We start from the raw sequence: 23,717 nt of genomic DNA, 5'->3' as shown, positions 1-23,717 counted from the left end.
TTTTAAACAGTATATTTAAAATATTTAGGGGCTTTAATGTCATTTATTTTGATCTTTTAGCTTGCACCAAGAGAAAAGGCTAGCTTGAACTACAATCAAAAATTGAAAGAAAAATTCCAGCACCATCCTCACATCAAGCGTATAGCCCGTCACCGCCATTTGCCTAAAATGATTTACAACCAGTCAAAGGAGCTCCGCATCATGAGAGAAGCACGGCGCAGAAAGTAAGTTTCACATTTCACAACACAGCATTCCACATATGGTATTTTCTTTCATTCAGACTTATTTTGAATGAAAATTTGATTCAAGATTTTATCGAAATACCAAAAATATACTGCTTTCCAACATAAAGCTATAGATCAAAATTAGGCGACAATATAGCCTAATTAGATGGACCTTAGTTGGTTGGTAGATAAAATCTTGGGTGGATTTTCACTGCACTAAGCTGTACAGAGGGAGAATTGGTTTGGATCCAAAATAACCCATTCATGGGCTGGGTTTTCATCCTTGAGGGGGGCAGCATCAGTCAAGAATGCATAATGAGCCTTTGCTGAGAGCCCAGACATCCATTACTAAAGCAGCTGTGGTCAAAAAGAAACATTGCTTGATGGACAGCTTTTTCTTTTGGTTCAATTTCTCAATTAATTGCTTAATGTTTATTTACACAAGATAGAGGTGCCAAATGCTTGTAGTTGATACTTTGAAGGTCTGGTTGCCACTCTTATTGAAGTAAAATCAGTTCAAAAGAAAGGTATGAACTTTTTTTAGAAGCTTTATACCGGATACCATTGTTACTTTAGGGTTCATTGGTTCTGCACAGTGTGTGTACTGGATGAATGGGCAGTGGGGTGCCATAGATTGGCATGGAAGGTATGAGGGGATGTGCGTAGAGGAGCATGGATTATGACAGGCCTTTGGATGTGAGTGGCAGGACATAGGATGACATGAGCATTGGTAAGACCTTTTGAACTTGCCTCTCAAAAGGTTCCCTCAGCCAGATCAGGAATGTAGGGTGCTGTCTTGAAGCCTGCACCCTATCCCCAGACTGATGAAAGTAAGCAGCATCAGGAATGGGGTTAGGAATCCCAGAATTGGGTCCCAGGTTCCGGGAGCCCCTGACTCCATGAAAATGTAGCCCTATGTGTTTCCAATATCTCGGTTGATGGCAAATAGAGGTGAAGTACTTTCATAAGTTGACAGGAATAGAACAGTTATCCCCAGTGCACTCCTGCGCAGCAGTGACACTAAGCACAACTGAGGAACTAATCATGAAATGAGCCACAATTTATTGAGATCTATGTAACTGAATATTTTTGCATCATTGAATCTGTATTTTCTACAAGCTTTATGACACATCAGAGTTCTGCCCTACTGGCTGGCCTGGTGATAAATTGATTGACTTGAGCATTTTATAATCAGTTGAGTACAAATCTACATTTTAATTTTATGTCACACCCTGTGTTGAGTTTGAGATGTAGAATTCATGCTCGTCTCCTGCAATGTTCTGTAGCACTGGCAAACTTCCACGTTTTGTTCAATTTTTCCCCACTGTCATAGCAAGGAAAGGTATTGAATAAAATGAGAATTATAGTAGTCTTGGAAGGATAGCAAATGTTTTAAATGATTGGCAATACTGAAAGGATATAACAGAAAAATAAAACAAATGTTTTTGTAATATCATTGCTAATGTTGGTGGCGAGACTAAAACAAATATTTCAAAGTTCTGCATTCAGGGTTTTAAGATCATGAATTAGAAGGAATACGGATCTAAATATGAAAAAATATTATTTTTCAATTCCTCTTCAGTTCTCTGTCTAAAAGTAAGTCTGACCCACAGCGCCACAATTTCCACCACACAAGCCCTCCAGTCAACTGGGCCAAACAACCCCCCAAGGAGTCAGAGTTGCTGTGGCACACATTTAAATGAATTATAGCTCAGTCAAAGAATATGGCTTTAATTACTATTCGCATCACTCTATAACCAACTCTTTTTAGCTGTGCAAGAATGGATCGGATGATCAAAGATGCAAACTGAAGTGATTTGACATTCTACCTGAACCAAAGATTATGCTTGATCCTTCATGCATAATCTCTCCAATCAGGTTTCCACCCCAGCCACAGTACCAAAATGACTCTTACAAAGTCATAAGTGATATCCTTTATGACTGTGACAAATGTGAACTTCCCCCCCCCTCATCGTCATGGTGGCACAGTGGTTCGCACTGCTGCCTCACAGCGCCAGGGACCCACGTTCGATTCCCAGCTTGGATCACTGTCTGTGTGGAGTTTGCACGTTCTCCCCATGTCTGTGGGTTTCCTCCGGGTGCTCCGGTTTCCTCCCACAGTCCGAAAGCCATGCTGGTTAGATGCATTGACCCGAACAGGCGCTGGAATGTGACGACTAGAGGAATTTCACAGTAACTTCATTGCAGTGTTAATGTAAGCCTTACTTGTGACTAATAAACTTTAATCCTTCTCAACTTGTCTGTTGCCTTTGGCGCAGGTGATCACCTCCCTCCTCCATAGCCTCTGCACTGGGTGGGGTTGCACTTGAAAGGTTTCATTCTTGCCTATCTGATCATAGTCAGAGTGTCACTTGTAATGACTTCTCTTCCTATCCTTACATTGTTACCTCTGATATTCTCCAAGGATCCAAACTTGCCCCTCTCCTATTTCTCATTCACGTGCTGTCCCTTGTGAACACCATCAAAAGCACAATATAGTTTTCACATGTATGCTGACAACATTTACCACCATCTTTTTTGACTCTTAGATTACTGCTAAATTATCAGACGTTTCATTCAACATAAGACACTGGGATTAAATATTGGGAAGACTGAAGTCATTATTTTTGGTCCCCATTTCAAACTCCATTTTTATCCCTCTCTCTGGTAACTGTTTGAGATTAAGCCAGACTGATTACAACCTTGGTGTCAAGTTTGACCCTGTGATGAGCTTCCAACCCCACATCCATGCCATTGCAAAACTTGCCTATTCCCACTTTCATGTCATTGCCCAACCTCAGCCCTGCTTCAGTTTATCTGCTGCTTAAACCCTCGTTTGTGCTTTTGTTATCTCTTCTCCTGACTATTCTAACGTACTCCTGGCTACTCCACATTCTACCCTCCATAAACTCAAGGTCATTCAAAACTCTGGCCTTGAACAGGACTTGTACAAGTCAGGATAAGTGTTCAATCATTTGTCCTAATGTTTTTTTGTTATGTGGCTCAGTGTCTGATTTTGCTTTATAATGTTCCTGTGAAGCACCTTGAGGTGTTTATTATGTTAAAGGTGCTATACAAATACAAGTTGTTGATGAATTTCCCATTGTGTTTCCATATTATGGGTGGGACAAGTTTGGAACACCTATTTTCTCTCCCATTTTTCTGCCCTCATGTCCTTCCCGGAAGTTGTGTGTTCTCATTAGGGTCCGGTTCTGGACAGTCATCAGGGGAGAGATTGCTAGCTAATTTTCTCTTCTCTAGTCGATCAACTCTGAGACCAACAGTAGCATTTCAGTTGCTGCCCTGACTGAATTTGGTTAACTTAGCACACACTGGATTTTGTACATGGAGTATGTCTGGTCTGGATCGTTCAGCAAATCACAAGATAAATCTGATACATAAAACACATAACCAGCCCTGCTAAGGTTGCATTATGTATCAGGATGAGATGATATTGAGTTGCAGTTTTTCACCAGGTAGCAGACTAATTCAAAAAGAACATTTGTCTGTCATTTTTATTCCTTGATGTGAAACCTATTCGTTAGATAATTTGATGTAATTTATTTATCACAGGACTATTTTCTGTTAAACTTTGCAGTTTACACTAATTTTTGTTTTGTGGGTCCTTATTAATTTAATTTGAGTTTTTAGTCAATCTTCCTCTCATCTATGCTGCATTTAGTTTGCAAAAGAGCTGTTAGAATTGCCTAATTCCCATACAAATCCACCATCTTTAACATGGAACCTAATATAGTCCCCAAAGTCCAAATTAGCTTCTATATCCATCTGCTAGCACACGAACACACCCATATATATGAGCCTAGAGTGTTGTAGTTTCTAATGTACTGATGAGCAAGCCAGCTGCAGAAGAATGGGAGCTGTCAAGCTCTCTTCCCTACTTACCAGCTTGCAGAATCTATGTTAGTATTAATCAGGCAGTTTCATAAGCCAAAAGACAGCATGCTGTTGGATTCCTCTGATTTATCTTGACTTATTTCAGTAGTAAATAAAATTATAGATGTTAGTAAACTAAATTGAATAGACAAACTATCCAGTACCTTTTCACCCCAAGTTCTCTATGTATCTGAATCAGCACATCAGTTGCAACTGCTGCCACCTTCATCTCCCACAATTATATTAATTCAGCAGAGCCTCTTCGATGTTTCATCTGACCATATATTAGTCTTTATATTATGGACTTTCAACTAGAATGAAAAAATCCTTTAACCTCGGTTTCAGCTCCCTCAATTTGTCAATCTGGTAAGAGTAAGTGGAAAAATAAGGTATGCAAAATTTTGGGCACAGAAACAGGCTATTCAACCCAGCCGGCCAGTGCTGTTGTTTATGTTCCAATCAAGCCTCTTCCCATCCTACTTCTCATCCCTCTGCTTATATAGATTAAATGCATGTATGCTAATTGCCTCAGCCACTCTATGATAGCAAGTTCTGTGTTTGTAATGCTCCCTATTCCTTATTAATTTATTAGTGATTATTTTATATTTACCACCCTTAGTTTTAGACTCTCCACAAATGGATGTACCTTCATTACATCCACTCTACCAAATCCTTCCATAATTTCTCCACTAACGGGTCACTTATAAGTCTTTGGAGATAAAAACTCCTGACCATTCAGTATGACAACAGGAAAAAGAGAGCGGGAAGAAGACCACATAGGAAAAAAAATGGGAACTTTTTATATTCAACATGCTAGAGTTGATTTTTATGAATAAGAACAAAGAACAATACAGCACAGGAACAGGCCCTTCGGCCCTCCAAGCCCATGCCCATTGAGCAGTAAAGTTGTATCTATTGGTTTTTAACTAAAGATTTTAAGGCAAATACGGTACTCAATTCCTGAATGTGTATCTTTATTCCTGTAATAATTTCTGTCCCAACAGCTGAAAGATGACAAAACTGTACAGTCCAGAGAGCTTAAAATTGCCACTTTGTCTGCTAGTTGTCAAATATTGGGATAAAGAAAGAACTCTTGCGTCACATCCAGGAGCCAGAATTTGTACTTCTTAATCTTACTTCCTTTCTGGATTTAATCTCTTGCAAACAGATTTTTAAAAAGCTATAAAGAAATGATATGAAAAGACCATCTCAATGAAGCATTAAATAGATATTAAAAGATCAAAAGGGCAGGAAAATTGTTACAGACAGCAGCAAATGGGGAAGATGTGTATACAATTTAAAATAAACTTTCAATATGAGGGTAGATTCTGTGGTGGCTGGATGGCAGAAATTGATAATTGAAAAAAGGGAGAGTGAGAAAGAACCATAGAAACCCCGCAGTGCAGAAGGAGGCTATTCGAAAGAGAAATTGTGTAAGAGGTGGAGTGGGGGGTGAGATGAGATTGACATAGCAAACAGGGAGCTCAGGAAGTGCTTTTTAAATTTTCTGCAAACACTTTAACACTTTCACAACTAATAAACTAGAGATGGGGGGAGATGGGAGGAAGAGAAAATTGTTTGGCTGGTGGGTGTAAGTTATGTGATGGAATCTCAGCCAATTTGTTCAGCCAGATTTGATGATCATTTGAGAAAAGGAGAATGTATGAGTAGCATGTGCAAGGAGGGAAGAGAACATGAGAGCTAAGGCTGGGAAAATGCAACGTACACGGTCACGGGCCCAATCACTTGAATTAAAGGACATTTCAGTAGTACAGTAATCAGCGTCATCAAAGTGAATGTAATGAAAACAGACTTGACAGGTCTTTGTAGAAAGAGAGGTAGGAAGAGGCCTCGCTGTGAGCTTTGGATAAATGTCTGTGCAAAAACCCTCACACTACCTCCGCCTCCACACTGCCCATAAATCTGCCTTTTCTTCAATGTTTTTGTTGTTGTAAAGTGGTTTTTTTCATTAATTTAGAAGCAATTCCGTGCCTTTTTTGTTTGAGCTGACAAATTAAGTCAGTTAATGAGACATATATGTATGATTTTTAGCTTTTTGAAGAAAAGGAACCACAGTTGTAGTTGTGAAAATCTATTCATGTTTAAATAAGTATTTAACCAAATAGTAACTCATAAAAACTTATTTTTCTTTCAGAGAACAGAATCGTCGCAAGCACAGCAAACCAGGCTCTGTACCACTTGTTTCCGAGAAAAAGAAGCATATTGTGGCTGTTGTAAACTAGTTATTCTGTCTGTGTGGAAACAAAGTATCTTAATTATTGGACAATATTTCAGAACTGAATTTTGTCAAAATTAAATCAGTTACAAAAGTCCAAATAATGTTACCTTAGGCCCAAGATACTTCTTTCAGAAGCTGATTAAGATAAACATTTGAAATATATCTTTATTAGGAATTTCATGTATAAGCTGCTTCAGTAAACATATTTCTTTTCTGGAAATATCTACCAACCATCTAGCAACTGAGGTACACTTTATATTATTAAAGTCTGTGTTCAATAAAACCTATCAATTCTATGCGTACTTATTATTAATGGTTAAAATATGATGGTAGAGTATAATTCAAAGAATTTTATTTGCATTCTAAAAATCACATCGTTAAAAAGGATATATCTGTAACCTGGACTTTTTTAATACATTGGGCAAATAAACTTGGAAAATCTAATTTTCAAGAATTGTTTTCCTGATTTATGTGACAAAAAAAATGCAAATATGTAATTTAAGTATCTGATTCTTATTTCATTATTGTGTTTGACTACTGATCATTTTACTCTTCCAAGTCCTCGCTTTAAGTTCCTTTTAGCTTATCAAAATTCAAATATTGGGCTTATAGTCACATTCATTTCATAAACATAAGACACAATAAATGTATTTATTGTAATGCATTATACTGCCTTTAACATTTAAATGCTTTGTGAAAGTTGCTCATGGGTGCACTCTCTAAGTTAAGCAGGTAAGTTAATCACAGACAAAACTTCAAACATTAGTCTTTCTGACATTTCTGTTCTTTCCATCAAGATAATAGTCAAGTAGTGTAATCTACATGAACAAGCTCTGATCAGTTGAAGTCCAAGTCCCATCAAGTCTGGTATCATCCCAACACTACAGCACACTACTGTATCTGTATCAACCAAGCAGCCAGTGGTGGAAAATGAAAGCAAATGTAATTTGACTATTATTTTGGAGTTTCTTTTGAGGGGGGGGCAGTGGTTAGCACTGCTGCCTTACAGCACCAAGGGTCCAGGTTCGATTCCCAGCTTGAGTGACTGTGTGGAGTTTGCACATTCTCCTTATCTGCATGGGTTTTCTCTGGGTGCTCCGGTTTCCTCCCACAGTCCAAAGATGTATGGGTTAGATTGATTGGCTGTGCTAAATTGCCCTTCGTATCAGGGAGTTAGCAGGGTAAATAAATGGGGTTATGGGGATAAGGCCTGGGAGGGATTGTGATTGATGCAGACTTGATGGGCCAAATGGCCTCTCTATGCACTGTAAGGATTCTGGGTGGCACAGTGGTTAGCACTGCTGCCTCACATCGCCAGGGACGCAGGTTTGATCCCCGCTTGGGTCACTGTGTGGAGTCTGCACGTTCTCCCTGTGTGGGCTTCCTCCGGGTGCTCCAGTTTCGTCCCCCAGTCTGAAAGACGTGCTGGTTAGGTGGATTAGCCATGCTAAATTCTCCCTCAGTGTACTCAAGCAAGCACCGGAGTGTGGCAATTAGGGAATTTTTCACAACTTCATTGCAGTGTTAATGTAAGCCTACTTGTGACACTAATAAATAAACTTTTCTATAATTCTAAGTAAGGATGTTCAGTACACCATTTCCCAACATTCAAGGATGCAATTTTTTTATTTATTCATTCATGGAATGTGGGCTTTGCTGGTTAGGCCAGCATTCATTGCCCATCCCTCATTGCGCTTGGGAAGGTGGTGGTGAGCTGCCGCCTTGAACTGCTACAGTCCATGTGGTGTAGGTACAACCACAGTGCTGTTGGGAAGGGGGTTTCAGGAATTTGACTCACTAACAGTGACGGATCCTTAATATATTTGCAAGTCAGGATGGTGAGCAGCTTGGAGGGGAACTTACAAGTGGTGGTGTTTTCTGAAGTGTCTGCAGTCCATTTAATTCTAGATGGTAGCGGCTGAGGGTTTGGAGGGTGATGTCTAAGGAACCTTGGTGAGTTCTTGCAGTGCATTTTGTTGATGGTACACAATGCTGTCATTATGCATCGGTGGTGGAGGGAGTGAATGTTTGTGGATGGGGTGCAATCAAGTGGGATGCTTTGCCCTGGATGGTGTCGAGCTCATTGCGTGTTGGAGCTGCACTCATCCAGGCAAGTGGAGAATACTCCATCACACTCTTAATTTGTGCCTTGCATTTGGTGGACAGACTTTGGGAAGTCAGGAAGTGAATTACTCAACTCAGGATTCCTAACTCCTGACCTACTTTTCTATTGTTAGTCCTGTTCAGTTTCTGGTCAATGGTAACCCCAGGATGTTGATAGGGGGGGGGGGGGGGGTGCGTGCAGGGGATTCAGTGATGGGAGTACCAATGGGGAAATGGTTAGATAATCTCTAGTTGGTGATAACCATTTGTGTGGCGCAAATATTAATTGCCACTTGTCAGCCCATGCTTGGATATTGTCCTGGTTTTGCTGCATTTGGACATGGACTGTTTCAGTGTCTGAGGAGCTGTGAATGGTGCTGAACATTGGGCAGTCATCAGCGAGCAGTCCTACTTCTAACCTTATGGAAGGAAAGTCATTGAAGTAGCTGAAGATGATTGAGCCCTGGACACTGACTTAAGGAACTCGCGCAGTGGCATCTGGAGCTAAGATGATAGACCTCCAATGACCACAGCTAGATATGTGCTAGGTAAGACGACCACCAGCGGAGAGCATTTCCCTTTATTCCCATTGACTTAAATGTTGCTAGGGCACTTTGATGCCACACCTAGACAAATGCTGGATGTAAAGGACAGGCATTCACACCTCCCCTTTTGAGTTCAGCTCTTTTAGAAATATAGAAAATAGAAGCAGGAGTAGGCCATTTGGCCCTTCAAGCCTGCTCCGCCATTCATTAAATTCGATATCCTGATCTGCCCACCCCCCATATCCTTTGATCTCTTTAGCCCCAAGAGCTATATCTAATTTCTTAAAATCACACAATGTTTTAGCCTCAACTACTTTCTGTGGTAGTCCACAGATTTTGTCTGTTGAGCTGAGTGGTCCTGGCAGAACCCAAACTAAGCACAAGCAGCTTATTGCAAAACAAGTGCCACTTGAGAGCAGTCTTGCTGACTTCCATCACTTTACTGATAATTGAGAGTACACTGATAGTAGTTGGCCAGATTGGATTTGTGCTGCTTTTTGTGTACAGCACATACTTGGTCCATTTTCCACATTGCTGGGTAGATGCCAGTACTGTAGCTATACTGAAACAGATTGGCTAGGAGCGCGGCAAGTTCTGGAGCACAAGTCTTCAGTATTTTTGCTGGAATATTGTCAGGACCCATAGACTTTGCAGTATCCAGTGCCTTCAGCCATTTCTTTATACCACATGGAGAGAATCAAATTGACTGAAAAATGGCATCCATAATGCTCGGGAACCCTGGAAGTGACACGATGGATCAGCCACATGGCACTTCAGGATGAAGATTGTTGCAAGTGCTTTAGCCTCCTCTCTTGCACTGATGTGCAAGGTTCTCACATTATTGGGGATATTTGTGGAGCCTTCCTCCTCCAGTGATTTCATGACAATGTGGCAGGATTACAGAGTTTAGATCTGGTCTGTTGGTTGTGAAACCACTTATTCTGTCTTTTGCTTGCTACTTCGTTTGGCATGTAGTGCTATGTTGTTAGCTTCATCTAATTTTTAATTATGTCTGGTGCTGCTCCAGTCATGCCCTCCTGCACTCTTCACTGAACCAGGATTGATCCCCTGGCTTGATGGCAATGCTAGAGTGGGAGATATGTCGAGCCACTAGGTTACAGATTATGACCGAGTACAATTCTGCTTTTGCTGATGGCCTCATGATTTCCTGGTCTCCAGTTGCTAGAGCTGTTTGAAATCTATCCCATATAGCATGGTGGTAGTGTCACAAATCAATGGAGGGTATCTTCAATGTGAAGACAAGATTTCTACAGATACTGTCATGGACAGATGCATCTACAGCAGGCAGGTTAGTGCGGATGAGCTCAAGTATGTTTTCTCCATTTGTTAGTTCTCTCACCACCTGCCACTGACCTAGTCCAGCTGCAATGCCCTACAGGACTCAGTAAGAAGTTTAACAACACCAGGTTACAGGACTCAGCCAGCCCTGTCTGCAGTGGTGCTTCCGAGCCCCACACATCCAACCCAGAGTGCATTTTGCATCCTTGCCACCTTCCAAATGGTGTTCAGCATGTAGGAGTACTGATTATCAGCTGAAGGGGGATGGTTCATGGTAATAGGCAGAAGATTCCTTTGGCCCCATGAGACTTTATGGGGTCCAGAGTCGATTTTAAGGGTCCGGTTGCCAGGGCAATTCCCTCTTGTCTGCTATGCCGGGTCTGTCCTGCCGGTGGGACATCTGTAAGGTTTGGTCCCATGAGTATGACTGTTAAGCTCGAATAGTTTGTGAGACGGATATTACTAAGGAAGACCTTGCAGGGTTGATGGGACTAAATTTGCCAGTGTCATTTCCAGTGCCAAGGTAAATGCCAGATGATCCACCTAGTTTCATCTCTTATCTAAGGAAGACCTTTGCTGTTTGTAATATATCTAAATGATTTGGAGGAAAATGTAACTGGATTGATTAGTAAGTTTGCAGACGACACAAAGATTGGTGGATCGCGATGAGGACCATCAGAGGATACAGCAGGATATGGATCGGTTGGAGGCTTGGGCAGAGAGGTGGCAGATGGAATTTAATCCGAACAAATGTGAGGTAATGCATTTTGGAAGGTCTAATACAGATAGGAAATATACAGTAAATGGCAGAACCCTTAAGAGTATTGATAGGCAAAGGGATCTGGGTGTACACAGGTCACTGAAAGTGGCAACGCAGGTGGAGAAGATATTCAAGAAGGCATATGGCTTGCTTGCCTTCATCGGCTGGGACATTGAGTTTAAAAATTGGCAAGTCATGTTGCAGCTTTATAGAACATTAGTTAGGCTGCACTTGGAATATAGTGTTCAATTCTGGTCACCAGACTACCAGAAAGATGTGGAGGCTTTGGAGATGGTACAGAAAAGATTTACCAGGATGTTGCCTGGTATGGAAGGCATTAGCTATGAGGAGAGGTTGGAGAAACTTGGTTTGTTCTCACTGGAACGATGGAGGTTGAGGGGTGACCTGATAGAAGTCTACAAGTTTGAGGGGCATGGACAGAGTGGATAATCAGAAGTTTTTCCCAGGGTGGAAGAGTCAATTACTAGGGGGCATAGGTTTAAGGTGTGGGTGGCAAGATTTAAAGATGTATGAAGCAAGTTTTTTACACCGAGGGTAGTGGGTGCCTGGAACCCGCTGCTGGGGGAGGTAGTGGAAGCAGATAGTTTTAAGGGGCAGCTGGACAAATACATGAATAGGATGGGAATAGAGAGATATGGTCCCTGGAAGGGTAGGGGGTTTTAGTTCAGTCGGGCAGCATGGTCATGCAGGCTTGGAGGGGCGACCGAATGCCTGTTCCTGTACTATAATTTTCTTTGTTCTTTATTGGCTTGCTAGGATATTTCAAAGAGAGAAGTAGATTTTGCAGCAATTGACTATGATCATGGTCATCATTAGACTTTTAATTTCGGATATTTATTGGATTCAAACTTGGGTTTCTGGATTACTAGTCTAGTGACAATGCCTCTATCACTGCCTCTCCCTTTGCAATAAGCCATTTCCAAAGTCTGTGAACAATGCCCCTAGCAGAATTAAAGTGCGCAAGCAACTTCAACATTTCTGCAATATTTTTGCATTTTTAAAATATTTCTTATTGTTTTGTCATAGTCATAGAGGTTTACAGCATGGAAACAAGCCCTTCGGCCCTTTTTTCTAAACCCCTAAACTAATCCCAAATGCCCGCATTTGGCCCACATCTCTCGATACCCATCATACCCATGTAACTGTCTAAATATTTTTTAAAAGACAAAATTGTACCCGCCTCCACTACTGCCTCTGGCAGCTTGTTCTAGACACTCACCACCCTCTGAAAAAATTGCCCCTCTGGACACTTTTATATCTCTCCCCTCTCACCTTAAACCTATGCCCTCTAGTTTTAGACTCCCCTATCTTTGGGAAAAGATATTGACTATCTAGCTGATCTGTGCCTCTCATTATTTTATAGACCTCTATAAGATCACCCCTCCGCCTTTTACGCTCCAGAGAAAAAAGTCCCAGTCTATCCAGCCTCTCCTTATAACTCAATCCATCAAATCCCGCTAGCATACTAGTGACCAGAACTGTACACAGTATTCCAAGTGTGGCCTTACCAATGTCTTGTACACCTTCAACAAGACATCTCAACTCCTGTATTCAATGTTCTGACCAATGAAACCAAGCATGTTGAATGCCGCCTTCACCACTCTGTCCATCTGTGACTCCACTTTCAAGGAGCTATGATCATGTACCCCTTGATCTCTTTGTTCTGTAACTCTCCCCAACGCCCTACCTTTTAACTGAGTATGCCCTGCCCTGGTTCAATCTACCAAAATGCATCACCTCGCATTTATCTAAATTAAACTCCATCTGCCACTCGTCAGCCCACTGGCCCACTGTTTCACTTGTGCTGATATTTTGGTTGTCATTAGCCCTTTATGTCATGCATATATGTTTTTTTGGCCCAGTCATGTTAGTGGTAGCAATGAAAATTCTGGTCTTTGTAGAAGGACCTTTTTGAAGGATGGCAGCTGGGTTGGGCTCTGAGAATTGGTTTGTCCATCTTCATAATGGCTTCTGGACAGATGTGGCCAGCTCTCACATTTACGGGCTTTTTGGACATAAGGCTCCTATTCACCAAGAAAACTGGGGCGCCAGACCTGATAAATGTTGCTAAAATCAATATCATGTGGACTTGAAATGTTAACATTGTTTTTCTCTCCACAGATGCTGCCAAACCTACTGAGGTTTTCCAGCTTTTCCTGTTTCTATTTTGATTTACAGCATCCAAGGTATTTTTGTTTTTATTACATGAGAATGCCTGACTTCATGTTGAATATAACTTGGAAACATCCAAGTTACAGTATTTCGCACCTTCTGTGGAAGATGGCATGCCTGCAAAAAATCAACAGATATGTTGTAATGAAGTGTAATCAGTATCTGGGTTATCAGAGAACTAGATACAGAGCTGTCATATGCCACAAAGGTACCTGCCACTACCATTGTAAAAACAGTTGGTACATCTGATTGTGGCCTGAGAATTGACAACTCCACCTTGCAGACATGAAGATAGTGCTGTGGAGTGGCATAGAAGACCACCCTGCGTAAAATTTTGAAGAATCGCATCTGTTTCAACAGCCAACAAATGGCGTTGGCTATTGGGTTACTGTTTGCCTGCAGACTCATGCCTGCCTATAGATCTTTCTCTGTATATTTGCTTGTCAACTCTTCTGCTGTAAACTACAACAAAGGTTACAATGTATTGAGATGCCTTAAGCCTTTGTAAAGGCTTTTGGAATTTATCAAATAACGAAGGATAGTGAAGCAGAGAGGTGTGGTGAGGAAGTTCCAGAACTTATGGCAGTGGCAGCTGAGGGCATGGTCACCAATTGTGGCGCAATTTAAAATTGGGGATACTCGAGGCCAGAATTGGAGGAATGCTGATATTTCAGAGGGTTGTAGGATTAGAGGATTTATCAGAGATGGGGAAGAGAAAGGCCTTGGCAGGGCTTACTCAGTTAAAAGGTAGGGCGTTGGGGAGAGTTACAAAACAAAGATGAGAATCAAGGCATTGTTTAAGCAGGAGCTGATGTAGGTCAGTGAGTCCAGGAGTGATGATTAATGGGACTTGATTTGCTTTAAGACACAGGCAGCAAAGTTTTGGGTGACCTGAAGTTTATGGGACATTAGATTATAGTATCTTTGGTTGAATTCATGAAACATTAAATGTCAACTAACTCAGACATTTTAAGGAGATATGTAATTGACCAGAAATGGATAACTAATACAATTAAGGAAAATGTAACGTTTTATTACTGTTAGATGTGAATCAGTGAGTTGCACCCTCACCAACAAGCCCAGAAAATTGTGGACTCGGGTCCCACACCAAAAATCTGACGACAAAATCTAGCCCCTACAATACAGTATTGAGGAAATGCTGCATTATCAGAAGTTGCCATCCTTCAGGTGAGACATTGGCCCATAACATCTGGGTTCCCCAGCCTCACATTTAGTGGACAATCCCTCTCGGAAGTTCCCATGTTAGGGATTACCCAGCATTTGCCCAAAACAAAGAAAAATACAGCACAGGAACAGGCCCTTCAGTCCGCGAAGCCTGTGCCAATCATGATGCCTTAAAAAACCTCCGCCTTACTCAGTCCATATGCCTCTATTCCATCCCTATTCATGTATGTAGGTAGAACATGTAGGTAGAAAGAGCAGGGGGGTCATACGAGAGCAATTCAGGGAGATGGGTGCTAGGCTAAAAAATAAGGCCTCTCGGGTAGCAATCTCTGGACTGCTCCCAGTGCTAGTGAGGCCAGGAACAGGGAGATCCTACAATTGAACACGTGGCTAAAGGACTGGTGCAAGAGGGAGGGTTTCAAGAGAGGATGGCACCTGTACGGAAAGGATGGGTTACACCTTAACTGGAAGGACACAAATATCCTGGCTGGGAGTTTTGCTAGAGTGTTTCGGCAGGGTTTAAACTAGTGTGGCAGGGGGGTTGGGATCAAAACAGTAGGTCAGTAAGTACTGAGGCTGGGGTTGAGCTGCGGGCCAGGGCAAGGCTAGCTAAGAAGAAGAGCATTCTGGAGCAGGATGACCTGAGTGGGTCTGGAGTGCATCTGCTTCAATGTGAGGAGCGTAACGGGTAAGACGGACGAACTTAGGGCCTTAATGCTTACGCAGAATTTGGATGTGGTGGCGATGACGGAGACATGGTTAAAAGGACAGGACTGGCAACTAAATATTCCAGGGTATAAGTGTTTTAGGCGAGACAGAGGAGGGGCTAAAAAGGTGGGGGAGTAGCGGTATTAGTCAGGGAGCATATTACAGCAGAGGATGGACAATTTAGAGGGGTCATGTAATGAGTCGCTGTGGGTGGAGCTCAGAAACAGGAAAGGTGCAATCACTATGCTGGGGGTATACTACAGGCCACCCAACAGCCCACGGGAAGTGGAGGAACGGATACGTCAGGAGATTCTGGATATGTGCAGAAAAAATAGGGTTGTTGTAGTGGAAGACTTCAATTTCCCTGGTATAGACTGGAAAGTGCTTAGGGCTGGGGGTCTGGATGGGGAGGAATTTGTAAAATGCGTACTGGAAGGTTCTTTGGAACAGTATGTAGATAGCCCAACTAGAGAGGGGGCTATACTGGACCTAGTTCTGGGAAATGAGCCCGGTCAGGTCGTCAAAGTTTCGGTAAGGGAACATGTGGCAAATAGTGACCACAACTCTGTTAACTTTAGGATAGTAATGGACAAGGACGAGTGTTGTCATAAGGGTTGGGTGCTAAATTGGGGGAAGGCTAACTATAGCCGGATTAGGCAGGAATTGGTGGCCGTTGATTGGGAGAGGCTGTTCGGGGGTAAGTCCACGTCTGGCATGCGGGAGTCTTTTAAGGAACAGTGGATAAGGCTGCAGGACAGGCATGTGCCTGTAAAAAGGAAGAATAGGAAAGGTAGGATTCGAGGGCCGTGGATAACCAGGGAAATTGAGGATCTGATCAAAAAGAAAAGAGAGGCGTACGTTAGGTCCAGGCAACTGAAAACAGATGCAGCTCTGGAGGAATACAGAGAGAGTAGGAAAGAACTCAAACGGGGAGTTAGAAGGGCAAAAAGAGGTCATGAAATGTTCTTGGCAGACAGGATTAAGGAGAATCCTAAGGCATTTTATTCATATGTTAGGAACAAAAGAGTTGTCAGGTAAAAAGTCGGACCTCTCAGGGACAAAGGAGGGGAATTACGCTTAGAACTCAAGGGAATAGGGGAGATCCTAAATGAATACTTTGCATCGGTATTCACAAAGGAGAGGGACTTGTTGACTGGGAGTGTCTCAGAGGGAGGTGTTGACCCGTTAGAGAGAATCTCCATTACAAGGGAGGAAGTGTTAGGTTTTTTAGGTAACAGTAAAACTGACAAATCCCCAGGGCCTGATGGCATCTATCCTAGACTGCTCAGGGAGACAAGAGATGTAATTGCTGGGCCTCTGACGGAAATCTTTGTCTCTTCATTGGACACAGGTGAGGTCCCTGAGGATTGGAGGATAGCGAATGTGGTACCGTTATTTAAGATGGGTAGCAGGGATAACCCCGGGTAATTATAGACCAGTGAGCTTGACGTCCGTGGTAGGGAAGTTGTTGGAGAGGATTCTTAGAGACAGGATGTATGCGCATTTAGAACGGAACAATCTCATTAGTGACAGACAGCATGGTTTTGTAAGAGGGAGGTCGTGCCTTACAAATTTGGTGGAGTTTTTTGAGGAAGTGACAAAAACGGTTGACGAAGGAAGGGCCATGGATGTCGTCTATGTGGATTTCAGTAAGGCATTTGACAAAGTCCCTCATGGTAGGTTGGTTAAGAAGGTTAAGGCTCATGGGATACAAGGAGAGGTGGCTAGATGGGTAGAAAACTGGCTTGGCCACAGGAGACAGAGGGTAACAGTCGAAGGGTCTTTTTCCGGCTGGAGGTCTGTGACCAGTGGTGTTCCGCAGGGCTCTGTACTGGGACCTCTGCTATTTGTGATATATAAATGATTTGGAAGAAGGTGTAATTGGTGTTATCAGCAAGTTTGCGGATGACACGAAGATGGCTGGACTTGCAGATAGCGATGAACATTGTCGGACAATACAGCAGGAAAATTGGGCGGAGAAATGGCAGATGGAATTTAATCCAGATAAATGTGAAGTGATGCATTTTGTAAGAACTAATGTAGGGAGGAGTTATACAATAAATGGCAGAGCCATCAAGAGTATAGAAACACAGAGGGACCTAGGTGTGCAAGTCCACAAATCCTTGAAGGTTGCAGCACAGGTGGAGAAGGTGGTGAAGAAGGCATATGGTATGCTTGCCTTTATAGGACGGGGTATAGAGTATAAAAGCTGGAGTCTGATGTTGCGGCTGTATAGAACGCTGGTTAGGCCACATTTGGAGTACTGCATCCAGTTCTGGTCGCCGCACTACCAGAAGGACGTGGAGGCTTTAGAGAGAGTGCAGAGAAGGTTTACCAGGATGTTGCCTGGTATGGAGGGTCTTAGCTATGAGGAGAGATTGGGTAAACTGGGGTTGTTCTCCCTGGAAAGACGGAGAATGAGGGGAGACCTAATAGAGGTGTACAAAATTATGAAGGGTATAGATAGGGTGAACAGTGGGAAGCTTTTTCCCAGGTCAGAGGTGACGATCACGAGGGGTCACGGGCTCAAGGTGAGAGGGGCAAGGTATAACTCAGATATCAGAGGGACGTTTTTTTACACAGAGAGTGTTGGGGGCCTGGAATGCGCTGCCAAGTAGGGTGGTGGAGGCAGACACGCTGGCATCGTTTAAGACTTACCTGTATAGTCACATGAGCAGTCTGGGAATGGAGGGATACAAACGATTGGTCTAGTTGGACCAATGAGCGGCACAGGCTTGGAGGGCCGAAGGGCCTGTTTCCTGTGCTGTACTGTTCTTTGTTCTTTGTATCCATCCAGATGCCTCTTAAATGTTGCTAATGTGCCTGCTTCCACCACCACCTCTGGCAGTGCTTTCCAAGCACCCACCACTCTCTGCTTGAAAAACTTCCCCCTCACTTTTAACATTTAAGAAAAACTTGGACGGGTTCATGGATGAGAGGGGTGTGGAGGGATATGGTCCAGTGCAGGTCAGTGGGACTAGGCATAAAATGGTTCGGCACAGACAAGAAGGGCCAAAAGGCCTGTTTCTGAGCTGTAATTTTCTATGGTTCTACATCTCCCTTAAACTTTCCCCTCTCACTTTGAACCTGTGCCCCCTTGTCCACCTGGGAAAAAGCCTCTGGCTATCCACCCCGTCTATGCCTCTCATAATTTTGTAGACCTCTATCACGTCTCCCCTCAGCCTTTCCAGTGAAAACAATCCTCATTTATTCAACCTCTACTCGTAGTCCTCTCGACAGGCTGGGAACTATCCCACAGAAGCAATTTAACTTCAGATGGTTCTGACAATTTTACCCTGATAGTTACTCTGAAAGAGTTTTAAAAACTCTTCCAACTCCAGAGTAACCATTTAAACAATCAGACCAAGCCTCGCAGCACCCACACACAACACCCCCTGACCTCCGCTTTTGCTCTGACCCTAACCACCCCCTGACTCCACCATCCCCTCCTCCCGATGAACGACTTACCTTTGAAACTTATCTGCTCCATTGTTCTTTTAAGCATTCCCTTTATGGCAGCCAATTCGTTACCCCTCAGCACTCCAGTAACTCCACGCTGATGCTGCCCTGGACATGCCGCACAGCGCCTGTCTCACCCAGCCTGAGTGAGGAAGGTTGGGTATGATGGGTCTTTGAAATCCCAGCATGGGTTGGCCTGTCAAGAGGCACTCCTAAGGAGATTACCACTGTGCAGAAGTTACAGGGCATTAAGCTGAGGCCCTGGCTGCCCCTTCAGGTGAACATAAAATATCCTATGGCACTATTTTGAAGAAGAGCTGGTGCAATCTCCCAGTTCCCTGACCAATTCAACCAATGTTGCGAAACAAATGATCTGATCATTATCACATTGTTGTTTATGGAACCTCGCAATGTGCAAACCGACTGCTGGGATAGCTACATTAAAACATTGAGTAGTGAGTACACTGCATTGTTTGTGAAGTGTTTTGGTTATTTAAGGCAAGTCTTGTTTTTGATACATCTTGAAATGATACCTCGTTGGTTCCTTGGTCAGTATGTGGTCTGTAGCCAGCAGAGAGACTGGGCTAAATTGGAGTATAGAAGAGATTCACCAGGATGGTTCCAGGGAAGAGGGGCTACAACTATGTGGATATTCTGAGGCAGCTGGGGTTGTTCTCCTTAGAGCAGAGAAAACTGAAAGATTTGTTAGAGGCGTTTAAAATTATGAAGGATTTTGATGAGAATAAATAGAGAAACTGTTTCCAGTGACAGTTTGAAAGCCTGACGGTACGGATTGAAGTTGATTGGCGCGAACCAGCAGTAATATGAGGAACGTTTTTTACACAGTAAGTGATTGGGATTTGGATTTCATTACCTGATAAGGTGATGGATATAGATTCAGTCATAGCCGTCAATAGGGAACTGAATAAGTACTTCAAGGAGAAAAGAATTGCAGGGATATAGGGAAAGAGCATAATAGTGGAACTAGCTGAAAGATCTAATGCAGACATCTTGTGCTGTCCCACTCTGATTCCACAGTAGTTCAGTGAGGCGTACTTGCTATTTGGATATAATATGGAAATAGTGAAATTTATGAATTATGGTAATCTTGTTTTGCACTAAATAATTGTTATTGTTAATTTTGTTGTATTGCTTGCGTCTCTGAGATATAAAAGACAATTATGCGATATGTTCCAAACAGCCAGTGTACATTGGCGAAAGTTCTGTGTTCAATCCATGGGTATTGTTATCACATAGGTAGATTTTGGGTGCATAAAAGCACACTTTAATTTGTATGTGATGCAAGTGGTCATGGTTTTTGTAATATTCTAACTATGTTTGGGGTTGTGTGTTTTGACCAAGAAAAGATGTGGTTTGCACACGTAGATTTGAACTAACAACAACAGATTTATTCTTGGAGGTCTTGCTTGTATGGAGCACAAACTGAAAGTAAAATAGCAGCCTGCGCAAATACCCGAATGACATCCCCATCAAATCATGTGATCAGCTCTTAAAGCAACCTGCAACTCTTTTAAATATATAACATCCCCCTTCTGTAGTCAAGACAGCATATTACTATCGTGTTATACATGGGATCAATAATACTCCAGACACAGTACTATGCATCATTAATCATTGTAGTCATTAAGAAAGTTGATCGGGAGGACATCTATTCTTTGATTGTATACAATGTTCTGGAATTTGGCTGTCCTTGACCCAAGAAGTATGATTTAGGATTTCAGAAGACACTTCATTTGGAACTAATTCTGCATCATTCTCATGTGGTATAGTAGCATAGACACAATTATCAGGCAACTCAGCTTCAACTAAGTCTTCCGTAGTAGTATTCACAACACTTGGAACTAAAGCAGTTGGTACTTCTGGAGATGATTCTGAGAAAGCATTTCAAGATATCAAGAATTGTATCGCCAAATTACATTCTATCTCCTTGTTAAAATGTGCATTGTTTTGACCTCTAACAACTTGAGGTTGTTGTTGATGCTCTACTATCTCTGAAGTTTCTGGAGATAATAGCAAATCAAATATAGTTCTCAACTTTCTCTTAAGTAAGAGAAGTAATGCAGGTAAACTTTGGCAGTCACAAGAGTAGTATTTCTATAAGATGCCAAAAAGCTATTCATACAACGTGATAACGAACCTTGCTCTTTTGAAGCTTTTTAAGAATGTTTCAAGGACTGTATGAATCTTTCAGCTAATCCATTTGTTGGATGGATGATAAGGTGCAGATTTTATATGCTGAATACCATTACTTTGAGATAATCCACAAACTCTTAAACTCTTGTGAAGTAAACTGTGAACCATTATCACTAATGATCTGTTCTGGTTTACCAAATCTTGCAGAGTATTTTAAAATAATCAAAACTAATCCCAATTAACTTTTTGGATGAGATCTGATTGCACTGAAGTGACTAGATCTGCTTTGTCTGAGCTGAGAATATTTTTGCATTTTGACTGGTGGGCCAATATAGTTAATGTCTGTTGAGACTATTTTTTTAAATTATCCCAGTGATATGGTGTTATGAGGCTATGCCCTTTATTTTTGAAAATATGATTTTTCAACTTTCAACTGATTGAAAAATTTGCAATTTGAACTGAGACAGAGAAAACTGCGTAAAAATTTAAGGCCACCTCTCAAGATGAAGATGAGAAACCAATAAATCACCCTCAGGAGTTTGAAGAGTGAAACATTTCCTATAATTCAAACACCCATCAAAACTGGTAACTGTCTAAGGAAGAAATACTAAAGTACAAAGTTTGAAAAATGCAAATTGCTAAAAGTGGTATTGAAACAATGGCTGCCACAGACAGACCCACCCAAATCTTCTTGGAAATACACAATGGGTGAATGATTTTAAATCAAGGTTGCGCAGCTGCTCGAGAGAGAGAGATTGCTAGTGACACTGGCAGTGTCGCGAAAGCCTTCAGCAGAGGAAACGAGCTACTAGATCACTCTCTTTTGGAATAAGTATGTCGTCCAGTTCAAGAAGCCAGAAACCCTTAGCAGCAAACCAGTACCTTGTAATCACTGCAACATCATATACTTCTGACAACATCCAGGAAACCAGCCTAAGTCAGCTGCAACATTTTACAACCTACGTCTCCAGAACAATCAAAGGACACTTAATCGTTTATTACTTTACTTTTTTTACTGGATTCTTAACTCCCCTCATTTATTATACTTGTGCGTGAGTGTGGGGGGAGGGATGGTTTGAGGCGGGGAAGGGGGGATTGTGTGGGGGCCTAATAACTGCATGAGAGTCGAATGCTTGATGCTGAATTTTTATTTATTTCTTGGGTTTAACGGTTAATAAATTTGCTCTCTTTTTGACTCAAGTTAACCTTGTTTGATTGGCTCCTTATTGCTCACACCTATATACATTCTGATTTGTGAAAGTCTCATCCTCATGAAAAGAAACTTTAACTTCTGTTGTAATCAACTGAGGAGGTTCAATAGAGGGGAGCCAGTTCACCCCTTCTCACCTGGTCGTAACAAGGGCCAAATTTGTATTTTGTATTCTTTGCACACAATTTCAGTAGATTCCAAGTAATGCTGCTTTTTTGCTTATTTCAAATGATCTATAGTCAATGAGTGCTACAATTAAGTTGAAGTGCTGAAGTTTGAATCAGCTGGATAAGAGCAAAGCTATGGTTTGTTTTCTTGCTGCTTCACCAATCTTTGTGATGATGATTACAAAGATTTGTTGAATTATCCACCTTTGTGTCAGTGACTGAATTGGCAGTTATATTTAATGGGGAAATATCAACAACCGGTAAGTACTTTTACCTATATCTGGAAAATCATACGGAATTGTAGGTTTGGTTTAATTTGTATTCTCATCTGAAGAACTTCAGAAGCACCAGTAACGATACCTTACAATAGCCTGCCAACGTACCATGCAAGGCAACCTAAATTGCCATCCTGGCACAATTTGTGCCATGGCACTGCCAAGACAAAAATTACAGGCAAGGACAAATACTCATTTACTCCATTAAGAATGACTCATAGCAAATATGCCAAGATTGTCAGCAGTTCCGATGACCTGCATTTCAATCCATTTTTGTTCACAGCTAGCCTGAATGCCGTAAAGGTTTTGTGCAACATAATCTTAAATATATGATCTAAGGGCATGATCAGATGGGTTTGGAAATTGAACATCTTTCATCTATTTTATCTCATCTTCTTGGTATACCAACCTGAGTATATTTTCATCATAGAAGCAGTATCCTAGCCTCAATCAACCTACCCAGCAACCCATTCCAACTGCTCAATGTACTTTATGAAAATAAATGTTTCCTTTGTTGACTTTAAATTTGGTGAACCATGTACTTTACACATTAAGGATGTTGAGTTAGCTTTCTGTATACTGATAATATTGCATATAATATTCCCTTAGCTCACGGATGTTCACATAACATACATAAGAAATAGAAGCAGGAGTAGACCAGAGGGCCCCTCAAACCTGCTCCAACATTCAGTTAGATTACGGCTAACTTGATCTTGACCTCAACTCTTCTTTGCTGCCTGCTGTTCCTGATAACCCTTGACTCTGGACTCATGTTAAAAATCAATCTCAGCCTTGAATATAGTCAGTGACACAGCCTCAATGGCTCTGTTGTGTAGAGAAGTCCAAAGAAGTCTAAGAGAAGAAATTCTTCCTTATCTCTGTCTTAAATGAGCAATCCTTTATTCTAAAGCAGGCCCTAGTTGTGGATTCCATGATGAGGGGAAATTTCCTTGCAGTTTCTACCCTGTCAAGTCTCTTCGAATCCTATATGTTTCAATAAGGTCACCTCTCATTCTTAACTTCAATAAGAAGTCCTACCTGCTAAACCTTTCCTCATTAGAAAACTCCTTTATCAACCAAATAAACCCTCCCTGAACTATTTCGAGTGCAAGTATATTCCTACTTGAATAAACCAAACGCCATACTGTGTAGTCTCAGATGTATCAAACTTCCCTACTTTTATACGCCAGCCCCCTTGCAATAAAAGCCACTTCCATTTTCCTTCCTAATTACTTGCTGTATCTGCATGCTAACTTTTTGTTTCATGTACAAGGGCACCTAGATCGCTCAGTTCTGCAGCAC

General features: G+C 41.8%; 2 protein-coding genes across 3 annotated transcripts in view; both read left to right on the top strand.

The window, feature by feature from the left end:
• dcaf13 (ddb1 and cul4 associated factor 13) overlaps positions 1–6,644 on the top strand; it is a 100,451-nt gene extending 93,807 nt beyond the window's left edge. For both annotated transcript variants that reach the window (XM_078216694.1, XM_078216693.1), the window contains 2 exons: positions 61–224; positions 6,274–6,644. In XM_078216694.1, the coding sequence (XP_078072820.1) occupies positions 61–224; positions 6,274–6,361 (252 nt within the window). In that variant the 3' untranslated portion in view covers positions 6,362–6,644. The remainder of the gene's footprint in view (positions 1–60; positions 225–6,273) is intronic.
• The window catches only part of LOC144495898 (frizzled-6-like), a 459,271-nt gene that overhangs the window by 239,543 nt on the left and 196,011 nt on the right, over positions 1–23,717 (top strand). The gene's annotated exons all lie outside the window — the stretch shown is intronic.

The sequence above is a fragment of the Mustelus asterias genome, chromosome 7 (assembly GCF_964213995.1).
Source record: "Mustelus asterias chromosome 7, sMusAst1.hap1.1, whole genome shotgun sequence".
In the NCBI taxonomy this organism is placed as follows: domain Eukaryota; kingdom Metazoa; phylum Chordata; class Chondrichthyes; order Carcharhiniformes; family Triakidae; genus Mustelus; species Mustelus asterias.
Note: the sequence above shows the minus strand (reverse complement) of the source record. Positions and strands in the feature narration are given on the sequence as shown.